Source organism: Grampus griseus, assembly GCF_964374135.1.
Source record: "Grampus griseus genome assembly, chromosome: 17".
Classification (NCBI taxonomy): domain Eukaryota; kingdom Metazoa; phylum Chordata; class Mammalia; order Artiodactyla; family Delphinidae; genus Grampus; species Grampus griseus.
The window spans coordinates 10,716,996-10,736,024 of NC_139011.1; the positions used below are offsets into that span (position 1 = coordinate 10,716,996).

General features: G+C 46.0%; 1 protein-coding gene across 5 annotated transcripts in view; it reads left to right on the forward strand.

Annotated features, from left to right (window-relative positions):
- CYRIB (CYFIP related Rac1 interactor B) overlaps positions 1-9,748 on the forward strand; it is a 153,734-nt gene extending 143,986 nt beyond the window's left edge. For all 5 annotated transcript variants that reach the window (XM_082675225.1, XM_082675224.1, XM_082675223.1 and 2 more), the window contains 4 exons: positions 757-836; positions 2,463-2,589; positions 4,034-4,104; positions 8,975-9,748. In XM_082675225.1, the coding sequence (XP_082531351.1) occupies positions 757-836; positions 2,463-2,589; positions 4,034-4,104; positions 8,975-9,038 (342 nt within the window). In that variant the 3' untranslated portion in view covers positions 9,039-9,748. The remainder of the gene's footprint in view (positions 1-756; positions 837-2,462; positions 2,590-4,033; positions 4,105-8,974) is intronic.
- The last annotated feature ends 9,281 nt before the right edge of the window (positions 9,749-19,029 follow it).

Genomic DNA, 19,029 nt, shown 5'->3' on the forward strand with positions numbered 1-19,029 from the left:
GTTTGCAGTCGCCCTTTGGATGTATAAGCCACACCTCAGTAGTACCATGACCAAACCGAAGTCTTGATTGTTTTTCCCAATCCCGCCTTTTCTCCAGTTTTCCCTGTCTCAACTAACAGTAACACTGTGCAAGCAGATAACTTAAGGATTATCATCCTGAATTGCTTCCTTTATCTCACCCCCTACATCCACTCCATCAGGCAAGGCAGTCTTATTGGCTCTTCTTACAAGATATACCCTGAATCTGAAAACGTAACCCTTTGCTACCTCTAGCTACCTCTCCAGGTCAGCGCACCACTTTTCACTTGCATTTCTGCATTCCTGCTCTGACTGTTCTTACTTCTTCCACTCTTGACCCACTGCAGTCCTTTCTCCAAAGAGCAGCCAAGTAATCTTCTTAAGACATAAACCACATTCCCTTCCTCTGCTTAAAATGTTTCCAGTGACTTCCCAGTACTTGTAGCATCAGATCCAAGTACCTTGTGGCTATGAGGCCTTGTCTGCGTATTGTGGTTGTTCCCACTCAGCTCTGGAATGTAAGGGCTTCTTGGGAGAAAGGAGGCTTTTAGCTGTTTTGCTCATAGCTGTATCCTCAGAGCTTAGAACAGTACCTAGAATCTAGTGCATTTTTTAACAAAATTAAGAGTAGGGACCAAATTTTAAAGTTGCTAATTTTTCATGTTTTGCTAGATTTTAAATTTTTCTTGAGTAATAACTGTCACTCTTACTTTTTTTGTTCTCCGTACACTTTTACAGAATAAAAATTTACCAATAGAAAATACCACAGATTGTCTAAGCACCATGGCTAGTGTGTGCAGAGTCATGCTTGAAACACCGTGAGTATTCACTGATCTTTTTCACTTGAACAGTCCTGTTGAAATGATTGTCCAGATGTGAATAAGTTGTATTTGGAAGGTGGAAATGAAGTATATCCCAAGTATGTAATGCTAACGTATGAACAAAACTAAAATAATTTGACAGCTTAATGTAAGTTCTAGTTAAACATATAAAGTTCATTTGATTTTCAGGTGTGTCAGACCAGTCAGACTCTTCAGAATAGGGATTTTTTGGTGCTTTTTTGGGAGTAGGGGAAGAGCTTAAAAGCGCGTCTGGTTATGCCTCTCATAAACATTATCGTTCCCTTTTCATAGAGAACTTTGCCCTTTTTTCCTAGAGGGCTAGAGTTGTTCTACTTATCCCTTTCTCCCAATATTAGGTCTCAGTCTTCTTTTTTTTTTTAAACCCAACATTCACCTAAATTCTCTTCTGGGTTTCTCCTCTCTCTCAAGCCATTTGTAACATGTACCACAGTGTTTTCTGTCTGGATTTTCCTGTCAGCAGGCAGAAAGAATTCCTCCTGTGTTCCTGAATAATATATGGTTTTACTAGATAACTTTAGTTTTTGTGGAGCTTTTTATTTTCCAAAGCACTATTATATACTCATCTTATTGGAAAAATTTATGAAGTAAGAGGGCAGCTGCTAATCATCATATTATCATCATTCTCGTTTAGGGGAGTAAGGTCCTGGGAAATGAAGGGACTGATGCACAGGAGCTGACCTCACGCATGTGCTTGGATGTCTCCGTTCTGCTTCTGGACTCTTTCTGTTATGCCATGCTGCCTTTTATGTAGACAAAAGTGCTATTTCCTTTTTCCCATTTGAGAGAAGAATATAATTGAATCTTAGGAAATTAAAATCCAGTAAACACAATAATGTGTTTATATCAGCTTAGCCCCTAAATAGCAAATGTACTTTCTCTGTTAAGCTAGTGGCTTTTTCATCATATTGCTGGTGACAGCCTTTCAGAGCACCCATCCCTGAACTTTTACTTCGGGCCACTTTTTTTTAAAAATAAATTATTTAAATTTTTATTTGTTTTTGGCTGCGTTGGGTCTTCGTTACTGCACACGGGCTTTTCTCTAGTTATGGCGAGCGGGGGCTACTCTTTGTCACAATGCGCGGGCTTCTCATTGTGGTGGCTTCACTTGTTGCAGAACACTGGCTCTAGGCGTGCAGGCTTCAGTAGTTGCAGCACGTGGGCTCAGTAGTTGTGGCTCGAGGGCTCTAGAGCACAGGCTCAGTAGTTGTAGCGCATGAACTTAGTTGCTCCGCGGCATGTGGGATCTTCCCGGACCAGGGATCAAACCCGTGTCCCCTGCATTGGCAGGCGGATTCTCAACCACTGTGCCACCAGGGAAGTCCCTGGGCCACTTTTGATTTCTCTAAAATTGTCTCATCTCCGCTAAGCAGAAGGGGTAATATACCAACGTGCATATAGAGACCAGAATATGTAAGTGATAACTGCTCCACCCCCGTCATTTCTCTGGGAATCTCATTGCAGAGAAGGTGGGGCTATAAGCTTAGCGTCCCTTTTAGATATCAATAGAATACAACTTTGAGCATCAGTCAGCTCATGAGTTTGTGACGTGCCTCATCCATCCATATCTTTTCTATCCTCCAGGGAATACAGAAGCAGATTTACAAATGAAGAAACAGTGTCATTCTGCTTGAGGGTAATGGTAGGCGTCATAATACTCTATGACCACGTACATCCAGTGGGAGCATTTGCCAAAACTTCAAAAATTGATGTAAGTTATATTTGTTTTATATAATTACCAATAATTTCCGTAAGTGGAAACCATAGGTTTTTATTTAAAGAGCTGGCAAGCTGCACTCTGTCCCAGAATTTATTTTTATGGTTTGTGATAATAGTGGAGTTTGGTTTCCTCTCTCTTGCGGTGTTTCTTATAGCCTATGTAGAGGTGGAGTAGAGTGACTGAGGGATGACTGTACTGTCTTGTAAAGTGTCTCCTCAGTACTGATAGGTGATACTTCTGCATATTTGGCAATATATGTAAATAAATAATCAGACAGATTTTTTTTATTGTATCCTTTCATTCCTTTGGCCAAAGCCCATTTTAAATGATTTACTTACAAATGTATATTAAAAGCCAGTCGAGGTGCCTCAGTGCAAGAAGTTGAGGACTGCATCTTTCCCTCCTCCTCCCAGTCATAGTGCTTTGTGGCTGTAGCCTGGGCTTCTCTGCTTCGTAAGTTCTCTCCTCGCTCTCACACCTGGTTCATAAAAGTTATAGCCTGTAGTTTACTGAGAGTTGTCTTCCAGTTACCCTTTGACAGCTGGCTTCAGGCTCTTTGCGTTTCACATGTAGACTACTGATGACTAGGCAGTCTTCTTGCCTTCGCTCATATCTATTCTGTGTAAAGAGAGCTAAGTCAACATTTATTGAGTGATTACTGTGTCCCAGGAATTTTAACATTTGTTCTCTCATTTAACTCTGAAAATACTCTTAGGATATAGGTGCTATTTTCCCTGTACTAGCAGAGAAGTAAAGTTTAGAGAGGTTTGTAATATAATTGCTAGTGAATGGTACATGGATTCCAAACCCACATCTCCATGGCTTCCAAAGCCTGTGGCATTTCTACTGTGTTATGCTTTTTCACGATAATCAGGCTCATCTTCCTTACAGGTCATTTTCATTGAGTTGTTCCCTTTCAAAATAGCCTGTAATGAGTCCCTGCCATCCCTGTCAGTTCCATATGAGTCCTTCTGCCTTTCGAGGCCCTCTGTAAACTCCCCTGTGTGAGTCATCTCGGCCCTGCGAAATATTGTCCTCTGCATGTGATGAACTTTATTACTTTTGTCATGGGGTTCGTCTACCTGGAAGGTGTCTTTTTTCCTTACAGGTTCTTTCCATTCTGTCCTTTAAAAGGCTACTCAACACCTTTTCCAGGAAGTCCTCCCTTTAGTAAACCCTTAGTTTTCCCATTAGTGGGGGTGGTGCTTCAGTTTGTCTGATTTGATTCCCAAAAAGTTTTGTTTGATTGACAAACTGAAAATAACACTTAGGTAGATTTTTTTCCCCTAGTCTAAGAATAATTATTTTGACATTTCTAGTGTGTACTTTCTCATGAGTGCATAGTTATGGAGCTGGTTTAAGTATTAACTATTTTGAGAATGAATGTTAGATGAAAAATCGATGTTTTACCTTTTCCGTTTCCTTTTCTACTTAGATGAAAGGTTGTATCAAAGTTCTTAAGGACCAGCCTCCTAATAGTGTAGAAGGTCTTCTCAATGCTCTCAGGTGTGTATACATGTAAAGGTATATATGTATAGAACAAATGTATTAAGAAAATGCTTCAGAATATGAATAACACATGAATATAAATGTTAGAAATGTGGAGGTCTCATTTTGCTGATTGGTAGTCTTGCTTTCAGATGTTGGTAACAATGTTTTTATCATAAGTGTGTGTGTGTGTGTGTGTGTGTGTAAATGAAAATAGCAGCTTCATTTCTTTGCTAAAGAGTTTGGCTTTCACTTTTTGCCCCCCTTGAAGCGAGGATTGCATATTTTTTGTTTTTTAATGAAAATAATTGTAAATAAAATTCAGAAAACAGGAAAATTTAAAGAAAAAGAAGGAAATAATGAAACCTCACTATTTTGAAATAAACCACTATTAACATTTTGGTATATATCCTTCCAGAGTTTTTCTTTTTTAAACACTTGTATATAGTCATAGCTCTATATAATAGTTATCTTTTTACAAAATAATACCATACAATCTGTTTAATAACTGACTCTTTTCCCTTAATATAGTATAATTACATTGCTATGTTCATAATACAGATCTCTATTATTTTTGTGCATTTCTTATAATATTTCTTACAATGAAAATAAAGTAGTCATTATTTGATGTCTTCTCAGCTTAGACTTACTTGATTTAGTTACTGAAGCTCCTAAGAATCCTGTAATATTTTTAAATGAAAATGTCAGCACATTATAATATCTTGACTACAGATATTTAATTGGTAGTATAACTTGCTTAACATAAAAAGATGATTTGCTTGTTACTTGATTAGTTTGTGTTTGAACACAAAAATTATACGAATGCAGAAATATTCATTTAGTGACTTTTTGAGGTCATAGGCCATCTTTGCTTTTCACTGCAGTGCATTGTAGTTCACATAATAGAATAAAATGATTTCCAACTTAGTATTATATTCCCCACATGTTTTGTGAGCAAAACAGATTGTTATTCCTTTTGGATACTTCGTCACCTGGTAAGTCATAAAGCAAAATCTAGGATGTGTATTTCAGCTGAGTGGAACCATGAAATTATTTTATTAAGATGATGATGAATATTCTACAAGCAGTGACTGCTGAATAAAGGAGATGTATTCTAAGTGAACACCAAACGCTTAAGGAACGTAATATAACAACAACAACAAAATTCTTATAATGTCAAATTATTTCAACCGTAAGCCTATCAAAAACCTTAAGTTTTTACTCTGGAGATTGCTCATTGGTTTTACCAATATTTATGGTTGTGTGAATCTTTCCTGCTGGGTCCCTTTCTGAGGACTCCCTGTGTCCCAGTCAGCCTGATTTTTCTCCCAGGCCCTCTCTTTCTGATTGGTTAGACTCTTCCAAAGCCAGCAAGTGAGAGGACATTTTTTTAAAGTAAGAGGTAATAGAGGTCTAAGAGGTTGTAGTATTACATATTTCTTTACCCTGAAGGGACTGTGCTTCAAACATTAATTTAAAAACTCAGAGTTTACTTTTATTTTTCAAAGTGTAAAAGTAGTTTGGTGTAAGGCAAAGGAGGGCAGTGGCGGTGAGTGAAAGGGTGCTGAAGTCTGCCACACAGCGATCCGTGTCTGAGGGAAAGAGGAGGAGAAGCACCACTGAGGCGAGAGCCACCTGTCAGTTTTCAGTTTTCTTTCCAAACGTGTAATGGAAATCAGAAAAGAAAAGGTTGTTGCAGAGAGAACTCTTGAACTGTTTTTATTCATAGTGAAACACATATTCTGTGTCTGGCTCTTAATTTTCACCTGGGAGGTTTTGTAAAGTTTATCAGTATACTTGCTGCTATGTAGTAGTGGTTATAATTAGCATTTTTATGTCACTGTACGTTTACAATGCAATTTCATGTCTGTGGCTTTATTGAATCTTTACCACAGCTTAGTGAGGTAGGTGGTGGGCATGGGGTGTTGGGGGTATCTCCATCATGCAGTAGTTACCTTAAGCTCTTGAGAGGCTTAAAGATTATATAGCTAATAATAAGCCTTGGAATCTATTTTCAAATTCAGGATTTTATTCTTGAAATCCCATATACTTGATGCTACATCATTGAGCCTTAGGTGTACCATGAGACTGAACTTCAGTGTACTTTGGAATTATCTGGATGGAAAGGGACATGCAGATTCCCAGGTTACCGCCTCCACAGAGTCTCTTCATTACGTCTGGGGTGGGGCTCAGGCACCTCATTTGATAAACACCCTGTCTGTTGTAGATAATGCTGAAACTTTGAGAAACACTGCTCAGACTAAACCAACCTAACGCTTAATATGCTTCACTCAGAGCAAAGAAGATACTGTTAAGAAAGCATTTTGGAATTCCCAAAGTGCTGTGCAAGTGCTGTTAGTTCTGCCTCTACAAAATGGAACACTTTTTTGCTGCATTATTTTCTTTTAGTGAATAGCTTATTTATTAGAGATGCTCACTCCATCATTTTCCTCAGAGCCAAGTTTCAAATAGGAGTGTAGTTGCATATATATACACGTTGCCTATTTTGGGTGCTCTTCTGTGGTAATGATACAGTTCCCACCAGCTTATACTATGTGCTTAAGAGAAAGCAATGAGCCATGTCTGCATTTTACAGGTGGGGAAATGGAACCAAGTGCCTTTGATTAAAAAAGAGACAGAAAATGAAAGCTAGAGCTGGGAGTTAGGTTCAGTGCTAGATAATTGCCTTCTTCATTAAGTTTAAAAAGAAAGGTAAATAATAGTTGCTTTTCTTCAGTAGAAAAGTCATATGCACTTGGAAAAGGACTTCGTGTTTATGCATAAAGTAAAACAATACCATACATGTTCATACATTATTTTCATTTATGTTAGATGCCATTGGCCTTTTCTTGATAAGAGTGTGATGATGATGCGACATGCCTCTGGATTGGCTCTGTCCAGGAGGCTCTGAGAACTGCTGAAGCTTGTGATCACATCCCTCGGGGGGAGCGAGAGCTCATATCTGGGTAGAGAGGAAGGCGCTCAGCACTCCTGCACGGGCACAGTCCACTGCTGAGTAGTCATGCTTTACTCTGCACTTGACATTTTGTCGTGCCTGTTACTTGGCTCTTTCCACTGTGCAGCTGTGTAAAGGAGATGGAAACAACAGAAATGAAGGAATGGATGTTGAAAATTCTTATTTCCTGACATCAGTAGGATGATGTATAGCGATATATATGTTATCTGCACTTGGGAAATAAAACAGAAAGGTTAAGTCTTTGCTACATCACCTACCGCTTAGTGTAAAACTTCTCCCTTATGGAGTTTTATTTCAGGCTGGCTGCTTAGCTTCTTGTCTTCCTTCCACAAATATTAATTGAGTACCTGTTATGTGCCAGGCTGGTGTCTTGTTCTGTAATACGAGAACAGTATGGAGGTGACCTCTGAGTAAAATTGTAGAGTATATCACAGACTTACTGAAGCACATATTTGGCTCTTTACCTCTCTAAGGATTTACTTGAGTTGAGGTACTTTCTTCAGTTTTTAAATTGATTTGAAATGAACCTGACGAGAATTGAGTTTAAATTTCTTTAACACAGAGAGACCATCCGTGTGTATCTCCTTAAAGAGATACATTTCTTAAAGATATGTGAAATGCTTGTGAACCAGGTTGACTGATCCAGCATTAAAGTTCTGTGTGAATTATGTCCAAAATGTGCCCCCCGTTCAGGCATCGCTCCTAATGCGGTGCAAGCCTGGGTCACTGGGCCTTCCCAGCCCCCGGCTGGTCCCCTGCTGTTCCTTCTCCCTGCGCTTCTCCCTCAGCAACCGGAGAAGAACCGCACATCACCCCCTTGCTCAGCATTCTCCGCTGGCTTTCATTAACCTCAGAATAATCTCGAAACTCTTCACTATGGCCTGTAGTGTCTGCGTGACCTGGTCTTTCTTTGTCTCTAAGGCCCCACCAGTACTTTCCTCCTTTGCTCCTAATACCCCTTCTGTAGGGGTAGTGTATTATCATCTTTCTCCCTCTGCTAGGTGGTAAGCTCCTGGAACGGTGCCTGACACACAGCAGGCCTGCTTATTGAATTTCTGCCATTAAAAAGAATCCTATGGTGAATCTTCTCGTAAAATAATAGTCACTCCTAGTGATTCTTTTTTTAGGTTCTTAATTTGCATTTACATATTTAAAACAAAGCACATCTGCCTAGAAATAAGGCACTTAGAGAATTGAAACATTTTGGGATATGACAGAACTGAAATAGTTGAACTGTCTTTTTTTTTTTTTTTTTTTTTGAACTGTCTTAAATACAGAATAGAACCGGGGTTGGCAAACGTTTTTTTGTAAAGGACCAAAGAATAAGCAAGTATTTTAGGCTTTTTAGATCATGTGTTGTCTGTCAGAGCTATTCAGCTCTGCCGTTGTAGCAAGAAGGTAACCATAGACAGTACTTAAGTGAATCAGCATGGCTCTGTTAGAGTAAAATGTTATAAACACTGAAATTTGAAATTCGTGTAATTTCTACGTTAACATGAAATACTATTTTTTGACTTTTTCTCCCAACCATTTAAAAATGTAAAAATATGCTTAGCTCACAGGCCCTACAAAAATAGGTGGTGGGTTGGATCTGATCCACGGGCTCTAATTTGCCAACCCCTGATATAGGACAGCAATTATTTTCCTCTGAGTGAGAAGTTACTTTAGAATTTAACCAGGTAGTTTCAACAAGGTAGTTCTAAATAAGTTAAACAGCCATTGGATATTCTGTTTAAAAGGTGAGAGGAGCATAAGCTAGCAGGACCTGAATAGGGTTAAAGCTGGAATGAAAAGGCATAATTTTGTGAGAGAAGATTGCCTGGCCAGTTGCCTCTCTTACCATAATTATAGAACCTGATGCAGGTTATGTTTGTTTTCTCACTCCCTGAAATTGATGTTTTTCCCTTTTAGGTACACAACAAAACATTTGAATGATGAGACTACCTCCAAGCAGATTAAATCCATGCTGCAATAACAGCTCTGGAATAAGCACCTGCTGTAGACAGAAGACAGTATTCTGCAGTGACTGAGAATGCACAGTTTTTAGTGATTGCAATTACTATCTCATTTACTCTTGCTTTTTATTTCTTTCCTCTGTTCCTCTCCCTCTTTTTTAATCATATTCTTGTTCTTAAGACTTCTTTTCTGTGCCAAAATCAGTAAAGTTATACTCTGAAGGGATGTTGTCCTTTCAAACAGGCCATCTAAGGCAGCTAATTATGCATTGCATTGGGGTCTCTACTGAGAAAAATTCTGTGACTTGAACTAAATATTTTTAAATGTGGATTTTTTTTGAAAACTAATATTTAATATTGCTTCTCCTGCATGGCAAAACTGCCTATTCTGCTATTTAAAAACCCTCAATGACTTTATTTTCTACTGCCGCTTTTTTCATGTGCAGCCAAAATGAAAATGTTTAAATTAACTGTGTTGTACAAATGGTACCCAACACAAACTTTTTTTAAATTAGTAAGACTTTTGTTTAAAGTTTTAAGTTTGCATTTTGACTTTTTTTGTAAGGATGTATGTTGTGTGTTTAACCTTTATTAACTAATGTTAAAAACTGTGATGTGTGCGTAGAATATTACGTATGCATGTTCATGTTTAAAGAATGGCTGTTGATAAAATAAAAATCAGCTTTCATTTTTCTAAGTGTGGCTTGGTTTACTGGTGTTTTGTGTTTAGGCTTCTAGAGATTTCCCCATGTGTATTTTAATGGAATGTATATACACATTACATATTTTTTCCTTCTTTTAGGGCAGGGCTGGGTGTTTTTCTTTTTTATCATTTTAATTGCTTTTAAAATCTTGCTAAGTGCAGTAAGACTAGTGATCTTGCCATACTTGACTTTTCTCCTTGACTTACTCTTGTATGGACGTAGTAACAAGGAAGTAAGACTAGTGATCTTGCCATACTTGACTTTTCTCCTTGACTTACTACTCTTGTATGGACGTAGTAACAAGGAAAACTACACTCCTGCTTGATAGGCATTTTCCAGCAGCGAGAAGGTAGCAACTGGAAACAGTGTGGAGGAAGAACAGTCCTTATTACTGGGAGGAGAGTGAGTATACGAGGGACTTCCTAGGAGAAACTGAAGGCCACAGTATCACTAGTGGTAGGAAACTCGCATGCTTATTACTTCAAGCTCATAAAACCGTAATCATGAAGTCTAAGTGTCCTGATTGGGAGAAGCTGCTTAAAGGTTGTCTAGTCTACCCATGCTAGTTTAACAGTTAACTATGGGAGAAAATCCCAGAGGATTCCCTCAAAACCTGGCTTAGTAGCGTCAGGTCACCATGCCCACAGCCCTTCGTGATGGAATCCCTGTTGACCTCTCTGTGGTCTCACTGTCTCGCACCCACACCGTGCTCCCAGCCAGGCTCAACTGTGTGCTGCTCAGATTGTTCCACGCAGTGTCACACCTCCGTAACTCGGGTCCGCCTGGTCCCTGAGCCTGTCATTCACTTCCTCCCCTGTGTCCGTCTGATGAAGAGCAGCTCTCATTTTTCAAGGACCAGCTTGTGTCACTTTGACGAAGCCTTTGGGATATACATGAGCCACCTCCTTCTAGGCACCTTCTAATAAGAGGGTTGTAATGGGTTAAATAGTGCCCTGTCTCCCGAAGATACGTGCACCTGGAACCTAGAGATGCCACCTCATTGGGAAAAGGGTATTTGCAGCTGAAATTAAGTCAAGGATCTGGCGATAAGGCCGTCCTGGATTACATGGGGCCCTAAACTCAATATAAGAGAAAAGAAGAGGAAACGGACACAGAGCAGAAGGCCGTGTGAAGATGGAGGCGGGATTGGAGCAGTGTGTCTGCTAGCCGAGGCACCCAGAGTCGCCGGCAGCACCAGAAGCTGGAGGAGAGGCCTGGACCGTTCTCCCGGAGAGCCTCCGGAGGGAACCAACCCTGCTCACACCTTGGTTTCAGACTTAACGGCTTCCGGGACTCAGGATAAGCTTGTTTTATGCCACCCAGTTGGGGGTAACTTGTTATGGCAGCCCTTAAGACTCTAATACAAACTGTCTCATCCAACACTGCTGATATTTCACTGGACCTCTTTCCTGATACTGTGAGAACTTGAGAAAAGAGCCATGTCTGAGGTCCCTTCAGTGTCCCAAGGATCTTGCCCTCTGCCCGAATCTAAGTAGGTCCCAAGTTTGCGTGCTTGAACGGAGCGAATGAACGGAAATTAAACATAAGGTTGCAGCTGAAATAGATAAAGTAATACAGCTGCGGCCTTCGCAGTTAACATAGTTTGAGATCTGCACGTTGGAGAGTAAGTGGAAAGATCTCTCAACCTCTGACCAGGGCTCAGCAAACTCGTCTGTGAGCCAATCCTCCCGCCACCTGTTTCTCTGCAGCCTATGAAATAAGAATAGTTTTTACATTTTTAAAAGGTTGGCAAAAGTCAAAATAATATTTTGTGGCATGTGTAAAATATATGAAATTCAGATTCGATTGCCCGTAAATAAAATTTTATCGGAACACAGCCTCACTCATTTGTTTACATGTTATTTTTGGCTACTTTTGCACTACAACAGCAGAATGGAATTCTTGTGACAGAGGCCATATGGCCCTCAGAGGCTGAAATATTTGCTGTCTGGCCCTTTACAGAAAGTTTACCGATCTCTCATCTAGTTACAAGAGCAGGTTTCTTTGAGAACCTAGTGTGTCGGAAGCACCGTGCTGCAGAGTGATACAAGGAGCCATCTCTGCTGCCAGAAAGTGGTGGGTTTAATTTGGTCTAATATTTGCCGTTCAGATAGCCAGAGAGAACAAAAAGGCATCTTCTCACATGCCGAGTCTGATCCCTATTCATGTCTATCCTCAGAATGAAGGATTATGGGGCCGGCCATGGGCTCATCAGGAAAGAGGACCAGGATTAATTAGCAGGATCTGCCCTGTGTACTGGAGGGAGGTGTGACTCCGTTCTGTGCAGGTAAATTTTCTGTCACCCTAAGGCAGCCTCCTTTTGCCCCCTCTTACCTCTAAAACAGCCCAGTCGGTATCTCTCTACTCACCCTGGGCCCCAGTCCCCGTGTCTCTTCCTTCACAGTGTAAAGTATCCGTTGCATCATGTCTTCCACCAGCGATACCCATGATGGTCTGTTATCTGCCCTGTTTCTGCAGCCCTCCAGCTAGACGAGTAGAACTCTTCAGCTGGCTGTTTTCTCACTTTAGAGATTTGGATTAAGAAGCCCTCTGGACTATTTTAAGACTGCTCCAAGTATTTTAGACTTGTCATAAGGATAATTAACATTTGTGCTCAAACCCAGGTCTTTTGAGTTGAAATGCCATACTGGTTCCATTTGAGATGGCAGGAACTGCCAGTTCATAAATGCTTACCGTCCCTCACAGAGCACATTTCCCAATCTTGACGTGGTGCAATTTGTTCCATGTGCTGTTCCGCACTTCGCTTTCTTCACTTAATGAGGATCGTAGATTGTCCCACGTGTTTACCTAGACAGCATCCTCGTCCTCTGGGAAGGCTGTGCGGCACTCCATTACATGCCGGCACCACAATTCGCAAAACCAGTCCCTATCTGAGGGACTCAGTTTATTTGCAAACTACTGTCACTGTAAACAGTGCTGTGAGGACAGACCTTGTACATACATCATGCACGTACACAAATATCACGTCTCCTTCACTCCGCGTCAAGTCACCCCAGCCACGCTGATCTTGCTGTTCCTCAAATGCAGTGAGGGCGCTGCACTGTGAGGCCCTTGGCAGTGGCCGGTCCCCCTGTGGAGTGGCAGATGGGTCATACCCTGCGTCTCTGATCAGGTGTCATCCTCCCAGTGAGGCCTGCCTTCCCCACCTCCTGCTTATAATGGCATCCGTTGGTCCTGGTGGGGGAGTGGTCCTCCAGGGAGCATTCGGCAGCGAGAGGCTGGGAGGAGGGGCAGGGGCATGGAGGGTGGACCGCAGGACAGTCTGTGTAGAGGACAGTCTCCCCTGTATGGGTTCTACTCCCTTTCTGCCCCTCACTCACTGGCTTTACGACTTCCCTGGGCCCCATTCTCCCCATCTGTAAAAGTCAGTCTCTGTGGTCCCACCTCTGACCTGGAATAGCTGCTAAGACAACAGTGGCTTCCAGGCTGTGCCCCAGGTGCTTGGGGGAGGTCCTGAGAAGGGAGAACTGCTCCGGGCGGTCAGAGGCAGAGGAGGTGCCTATGCACAGAGAGGAGGCTTCCTCAGACGCCCACAGCCGCAGGGCAGCTCACCTATCCCAGCTCTGCTGCTGGCCCCAAGCTAACAGCTCCTAGAGCCCCTGACTTAGCTGCTGAGGCATTTCAGACAAGGATCATCCTGTGAGCGCCAATGAGTGCGCTCTCTAGGGGTCCTATAAAGGGAGGAAACCACTGTACGTAAGCATGCTATTGAAGGGGCACAAACATGGGGAGACACTGTTACCCCCGTTTTATAGATGAGGAAACATTCAGAGAGGTTAAGAAACTTGCCTAAGGTCACACAGCTACCGCTAGACCACTGCTCAGTCTAAATCTGGTTTCAGGGCCCTTGCTCTATGTTACGTTCTTTTTCTCCATCTTTGATGCTGCTGCTGCTGCTGGAACTCTCACTTTCTAGAACTAGTTTGATTTAATTATATTGTTGGTTCAAATTGTGACTACCTCTAATTTCAGGCAGAAGCTAGTTTTCAAGAAAGTTGAACTTAAACATGTATGTGTTATGGAACAACATTTATTATTATGTTCACCAGACCACAAGAGAGAAGGCTTTCACTTCCACTGGCTGTCCATTCCCACCCCTACAAAAGGAGAGATTCTTGCTGGGAGAGAAGATGGGCCAGTTTGTGTAATGAAGTTCAGAGAGGGGAGGGTGTGTGAGGAGCAAGAGGGGGATGGGAGGGGTTGAGGAGAAGTCGGCGGGCGGAGGGGCGGTCAGAGGGGCTGGGGCAGCACAGGAGGTGAGGGGCTGCGAAGGGAGAGGGGATTTTCGTGCAGACCATGTATATGGACTCATTTAATGCCCTTTAAGACATGTGAGTTGAACATTAATCCCTTTTAAATTACTTGTGGCTCATTAACTTATTAAAACATGGGCCTCTCTGAGCCCGTAAGAGCAACATGCAGAAAGAAAGACTTGATTAATGTGACGGGCTGGACAACTGGCAGTGAAGAGTGGAAAGCATCTATGTTCTTTCTCTCCCCACAAGGAGGAGCCCGTGTCCACACTCTCCAGACGGAGCTGAAGATGCTTAAATTTGGTGAAAGTGTGACGTTGGTGCATTATTTCCAGAATAGAGCTTTCCAGGGGTTGGTGTAAGGTCTGCAAAGATTCCCTTGCCCAAAACCTCACTTCTCATGCTACAGAGAATGTTTGATGGCATACACACAATATATTACATTTTTAAAAAGCAAGTTTATGACATCATACATACGTTACCAGATTTTTCTGCAAGATAATTTATATGAACGCATGGAAAATACTGAAAGGATAAACACCAGAATGTCAATACTGGTTATTTCCGGAGAATGGGATTAAGGAAATTAAAATGTTTTTCATACCTTTCTGAAACTTTATTATTTCTTTTACAGTGACCATTGTTTTGATTGTTAGACAAGTTTTATCAGGAGAAGAGCACATATAAAGTGATCCTGCTGAGAGTGGGCAAAACCACGTGATCTGTCTGCCTCTGAGCGCTGTCTTACTGAGGTCTGTTTCTGTCGGGGTGTGCTCTGCTAGGAAGAGCACGGAGCTGAGAGTCGGGAGAGCTGCTTCTGGCCTGTGGTGTGTGCTCAGGCTCTTCCCCTGCTCCCTGTGCACGCCCTTACACACGCGTGTGCGTGCCCGTACCCCCCACTGCTCACACAAAGATGCACAGCCCTTGGCCTGCACCCCAGTCTGTAGTGGAATCCCTGAACGGTGCAGCCGGGTGACAACTGTGCAGTTTGATCCGTCACTCTCATTTTACAAATGGGAAAACTGAGGCTGAAGGAGAGCTGCAGGGAGCTGAAATTAAGGGGAGATTGTCCAGGTCCTTTGTTAACCTGGAGAAAGGTCTGGCAGCTTCGTCCAGAACAGTGATACGATTATTAATAATAACAACATCGCGCAATAACAGCTGACAGCCAGGCACTGTTCTGAGCACTTTGTGTACAACTTTTAAAATCTTCGCTACAATCCCGTGAGCTAGGAATTCTTATCGCCCCACTTTACGGGGGTAATTTTACAGGAAGAGGAAGCACAGAGAAGGCCGGACACGCCCAGAGCTACGCAGCTGTCGGTGGTGGAGCCGTGAATGGAGGCCAGGCTGTTCTGGAACCAGCCTCTGCTGACTCCCCAGGAAGAATCCTGCTCCAGGGTAGGACCCTAGCCTAACTGGTGCCCCCCGCCCCAGATGTGGACAGGCAACTAAAGTCTGGGGGCCAGCCTGTGAAGGGGAGAAGAGGGTGTGTGAGCCAGTCCCGGGGAGCCCCACAGTCACCTGTGGCTGCCGGAGGGGCAGCTGCATCCCGGCCCCATGCAGAGGCTCCTGGCCAACAGCTTCCTGGAGGCAGGGTGGCTGGAACCCTGGGGGAGGATGTGGCACCCTTCTCAGGCATCAGCCTGGAGGGCTGCAGGGCCGGGGGTGGCCAGCAGCTGCAGCCCTGCGAGGGACACGTAGAGTGCGGACAGCTGTGGCACCATGCCAGGGTCCCAGGTGAGTTGGCGGCCGGGGCCCTGCGGCTCCAGCTCACAGCCCTCCACCAGGCTCCGGGTGAGGGCCACATCCTCACTCTGCAGGGACGAGAGCACTTCCGGTGGGAGGGAGAAGGTTGTTTCCTCCAGCTGGTTGAAGTTTGGCTCTAAGATGCTCGCCACCTGCAAGGAATCACCCAGAGTGAACAGATAGGTCTCCCAGGGCCGGGAGCAGTGGAACACCCCCTCCGCTGAGGGTGGGAGCCTGGGGCCTCTGTTCCCCTGCCCTTCCAACAACGAAGCCTCAGCCCTGGGGCCTTGTTCCCAGCAGAACTGTGGTTCTAAGTAATGCGCCCCCCAAATGCTCTTCCCTGCTCTGGCTGCAGTCAGTGGTTTCCAACACTCCCAGTGCCTCCCAGCCTTTGCATACGCTGTTCTGCCTGGACAGCCACCCCCCCATCCTTCATCTGTCAATCCACGAACTGCATGGAGGGGCCCCCGCTCTGGGAAACACCCTGAGCTCCCACCGCCACCTACACAAGCTAAATCAGGCTCTGTCTGTAATCACCTGTTGGAGGATCCCCTTGAGCAGCCTGTGAGGGACAGGGCTGCCTCTTCCACCCGTGTTCTCAGGCCCTAGCAGAGGGCCGGGCACAGGGGAGGAGCCCAACGTCATCCGTGAATAAACCCGCGTATTTCATCATTGCGAATAAACCTGGGTGTAGCCCGCCCAGCAGAGGCTGCTCAGGTCTGGGTACACAGAGGTCAGAGCCCAGCGCATGCTCTGCAGGTCTGTTTCCCCAGATGTCCTCCCCACATCCCCTCCCCAGGTTCTCACCAGCTCCAACCGCTGAGGCAGGACCCCTCTCTCCAAGCACTGGGCCAGCAGGCAGTGTTGGGTGTCACTCAGCACTGTGGAGAGACGGGGTGAGGGGGTGGGGGCCACCAAGGGTCTGTGGCTCTCACCTGTGACCCTCTTCGTGGGCCTGGCAGCCCCGGCAGGAAGGGCTGGGATACAGGAGCCCTGAGCTGGGGAGAAGCCCCACCAGGTATCTCTGGGGCCATCTTTCCCCAGAAGATTCCAGAAGGTGGGAACTGTGCCGGCCCTGGAAGTGCTGCGTGGTCTTCAGTAAGACTACTCCCGTCCCCCTCAGTCTTCCTAAAACACAATCCATCAAGGGTGGATGGTGGGCTTCACTTACAAAAGGTGTTCGTGTGTATTAGCTCGTCTTCCGGCCCGGCGGCTTTGCAAGGTGTTTATTAAGCAGGACACGGTGAGGCCTGCCCAGGGCTGCCCATGGCTGAACCAGGACGAGGACCCGGCCAGCCTGATCCCCAGCGTGAGGCTCCAGCCACGAACAGCATCTTTCTCCAGGCTCTCTCTCCTTCCCGACCCCAGCCCACGGGAGTCCTCTTACCTACTAGTGCTCCAAGATGCAGAGGATGGCCCTGCCTTTCGAGGGTGACAGGCTGCCCGAGGGGTCCTGGAGGATGCCTAGGATGAGGCCTGCAGGGCCACCCAGCTGTCCCAGCACCCCAGCGTCCAGGGCCTGTTCCAGCTGCAGGAGAGCGGCGAGGAAGAGCAGGGAGAGGCAGCTGTGGGTCCCCTCTGTCCACGTACTCTACCACCCAAGCTCCCGTCCCCATGCTCTGGGTCCCCAGCCCTTCGTGATGCCGGTGAAGCTGGGACGAGCCTGGGTTCATTGCCAACAATGCGGAACCAAGGTCCCTCCTTGGGCTTCAGGGAACAAACGCTCAGGGAGATTCTGATACGACAGCTGGTACGGGGCAGCACCCAGTCACCCCAGGGCCTTCTGAGGTTCTGTGCTACCAAGACCCATAGCATGTCCCGTTCCTGCCTCTCATCCCCCTAGCCCACCCCTCTCTGTCCTAGATGCCAGCCCCCAGCCCGGGTCTGGCTGTTGAGCCCCTTACTGTGTCCTCGAGCTCCTGCGGTGCCCAAGGGTCCTGGAGCAGCTATTGGAGGGCGCCCAGCAGTGGGTCCCGCAGCTCTGGGGGCAGCGTGGCCAGGTTCTGCAACTGGGCCCTAGCCTGCCTCTGCAGGCCCCGGAAGTCAGGCTCCGTACCTGGGGCCCGGCCAGAGGCCGTGCCTGTGGGGAGAAGCATTGGCACCTGCTGGAGCCTTTCCCCGGTCTCCCTGCCCTGCGCCAGCCAGGCCCTGGTGTCCTGAACCTGACCAGGAGGTCCTGGGGTCACAGACCTGGCCCGGGGAAGCTCGTGTGTCAGGCAGAGCACATCTTTATGGGCTCACCTCTCCCTTCCTCCCTCCTTCCCTCCCCTCCCCGCTTCCTTCTGAGCATTTTCTGAGCACCTACTACGTAGCAGGTGCCACCCACAGGGCTTATCCTCGCCTCTCCCCTTCTCACCCACCCTGCCCAGGGCTGACGCTTCAGCTCCAAGAAAGGCCACTTCTCTGCCCAAGGGCCTGCTGTGTGTCTGCTCCTGAGACCCCCCAGGCTGAGCCCCACCTCCGGCCAGCTGCCCCACTGGGATGGCTAAGACAGGGCTTCTCAGACTCTAAGCACCACGGCACAGGTGGGTGGGCCTGGCAGGGTGGTCAGGCGCCCCTGCCTTCCCACTCCTGTCTTGTTAACCGTACAAACTGCCTCTTGAGAGCCAACCTTCCAGGTACCGAACGCTGTCCAGACACCATCACTGATCCCCCCCACCTGGTAAGAAAAGTCCCAGCCTCCCTGCTGTGCGGGTGTGGAGACCAAGACTGGAGCTGGAGCCTGGAGCTAGCCTGCGCCTCCTACACTCAGCATCCTTCTCCCCACAGCCTGGTCCTGGTCTTTCCAGCTCATCTCCTTCCCACGGGGGAGAGAGCACACGGCCCTCCCTGCCCGAGTGACACGGGGTGACCGCATGCGGAGGGAAGGGACCCCAGCGATGGGGTCAGGGCATTCTTCGGGGAAGGAGTGATTTCTGGCTGGGTTCTCGGGCTCTGGTAGGGGTCACTCACCTCCTCTCTGTCTCTCCAGAGCTCTCCTTCAGGCAGGTACAGCACAGCTGCGTGGGAGCACAAGGCAGGGAGAAGAAAAGAGTCCCCGGGCCACGGATGAGCAGGACCAACCCTGGTCCACGTGATTCTCTGCTAAATAGATAACACGCCCCTTCCTCCAGTCACATCCCCCCCATCCCCGGCCCCCCGGGACAAGCAGGGCACAGGCTGGGTTGTCAGCCCTCCCTGAGAGCTGGTCTCGGCAGCCCCTGTGAAAGGCATATCCTTTCAGCATCTGCCTGGCTGGCTGCTTGCTCAGGCCAACGGGGAAACGGCCTCCCTCCCCATCTTCA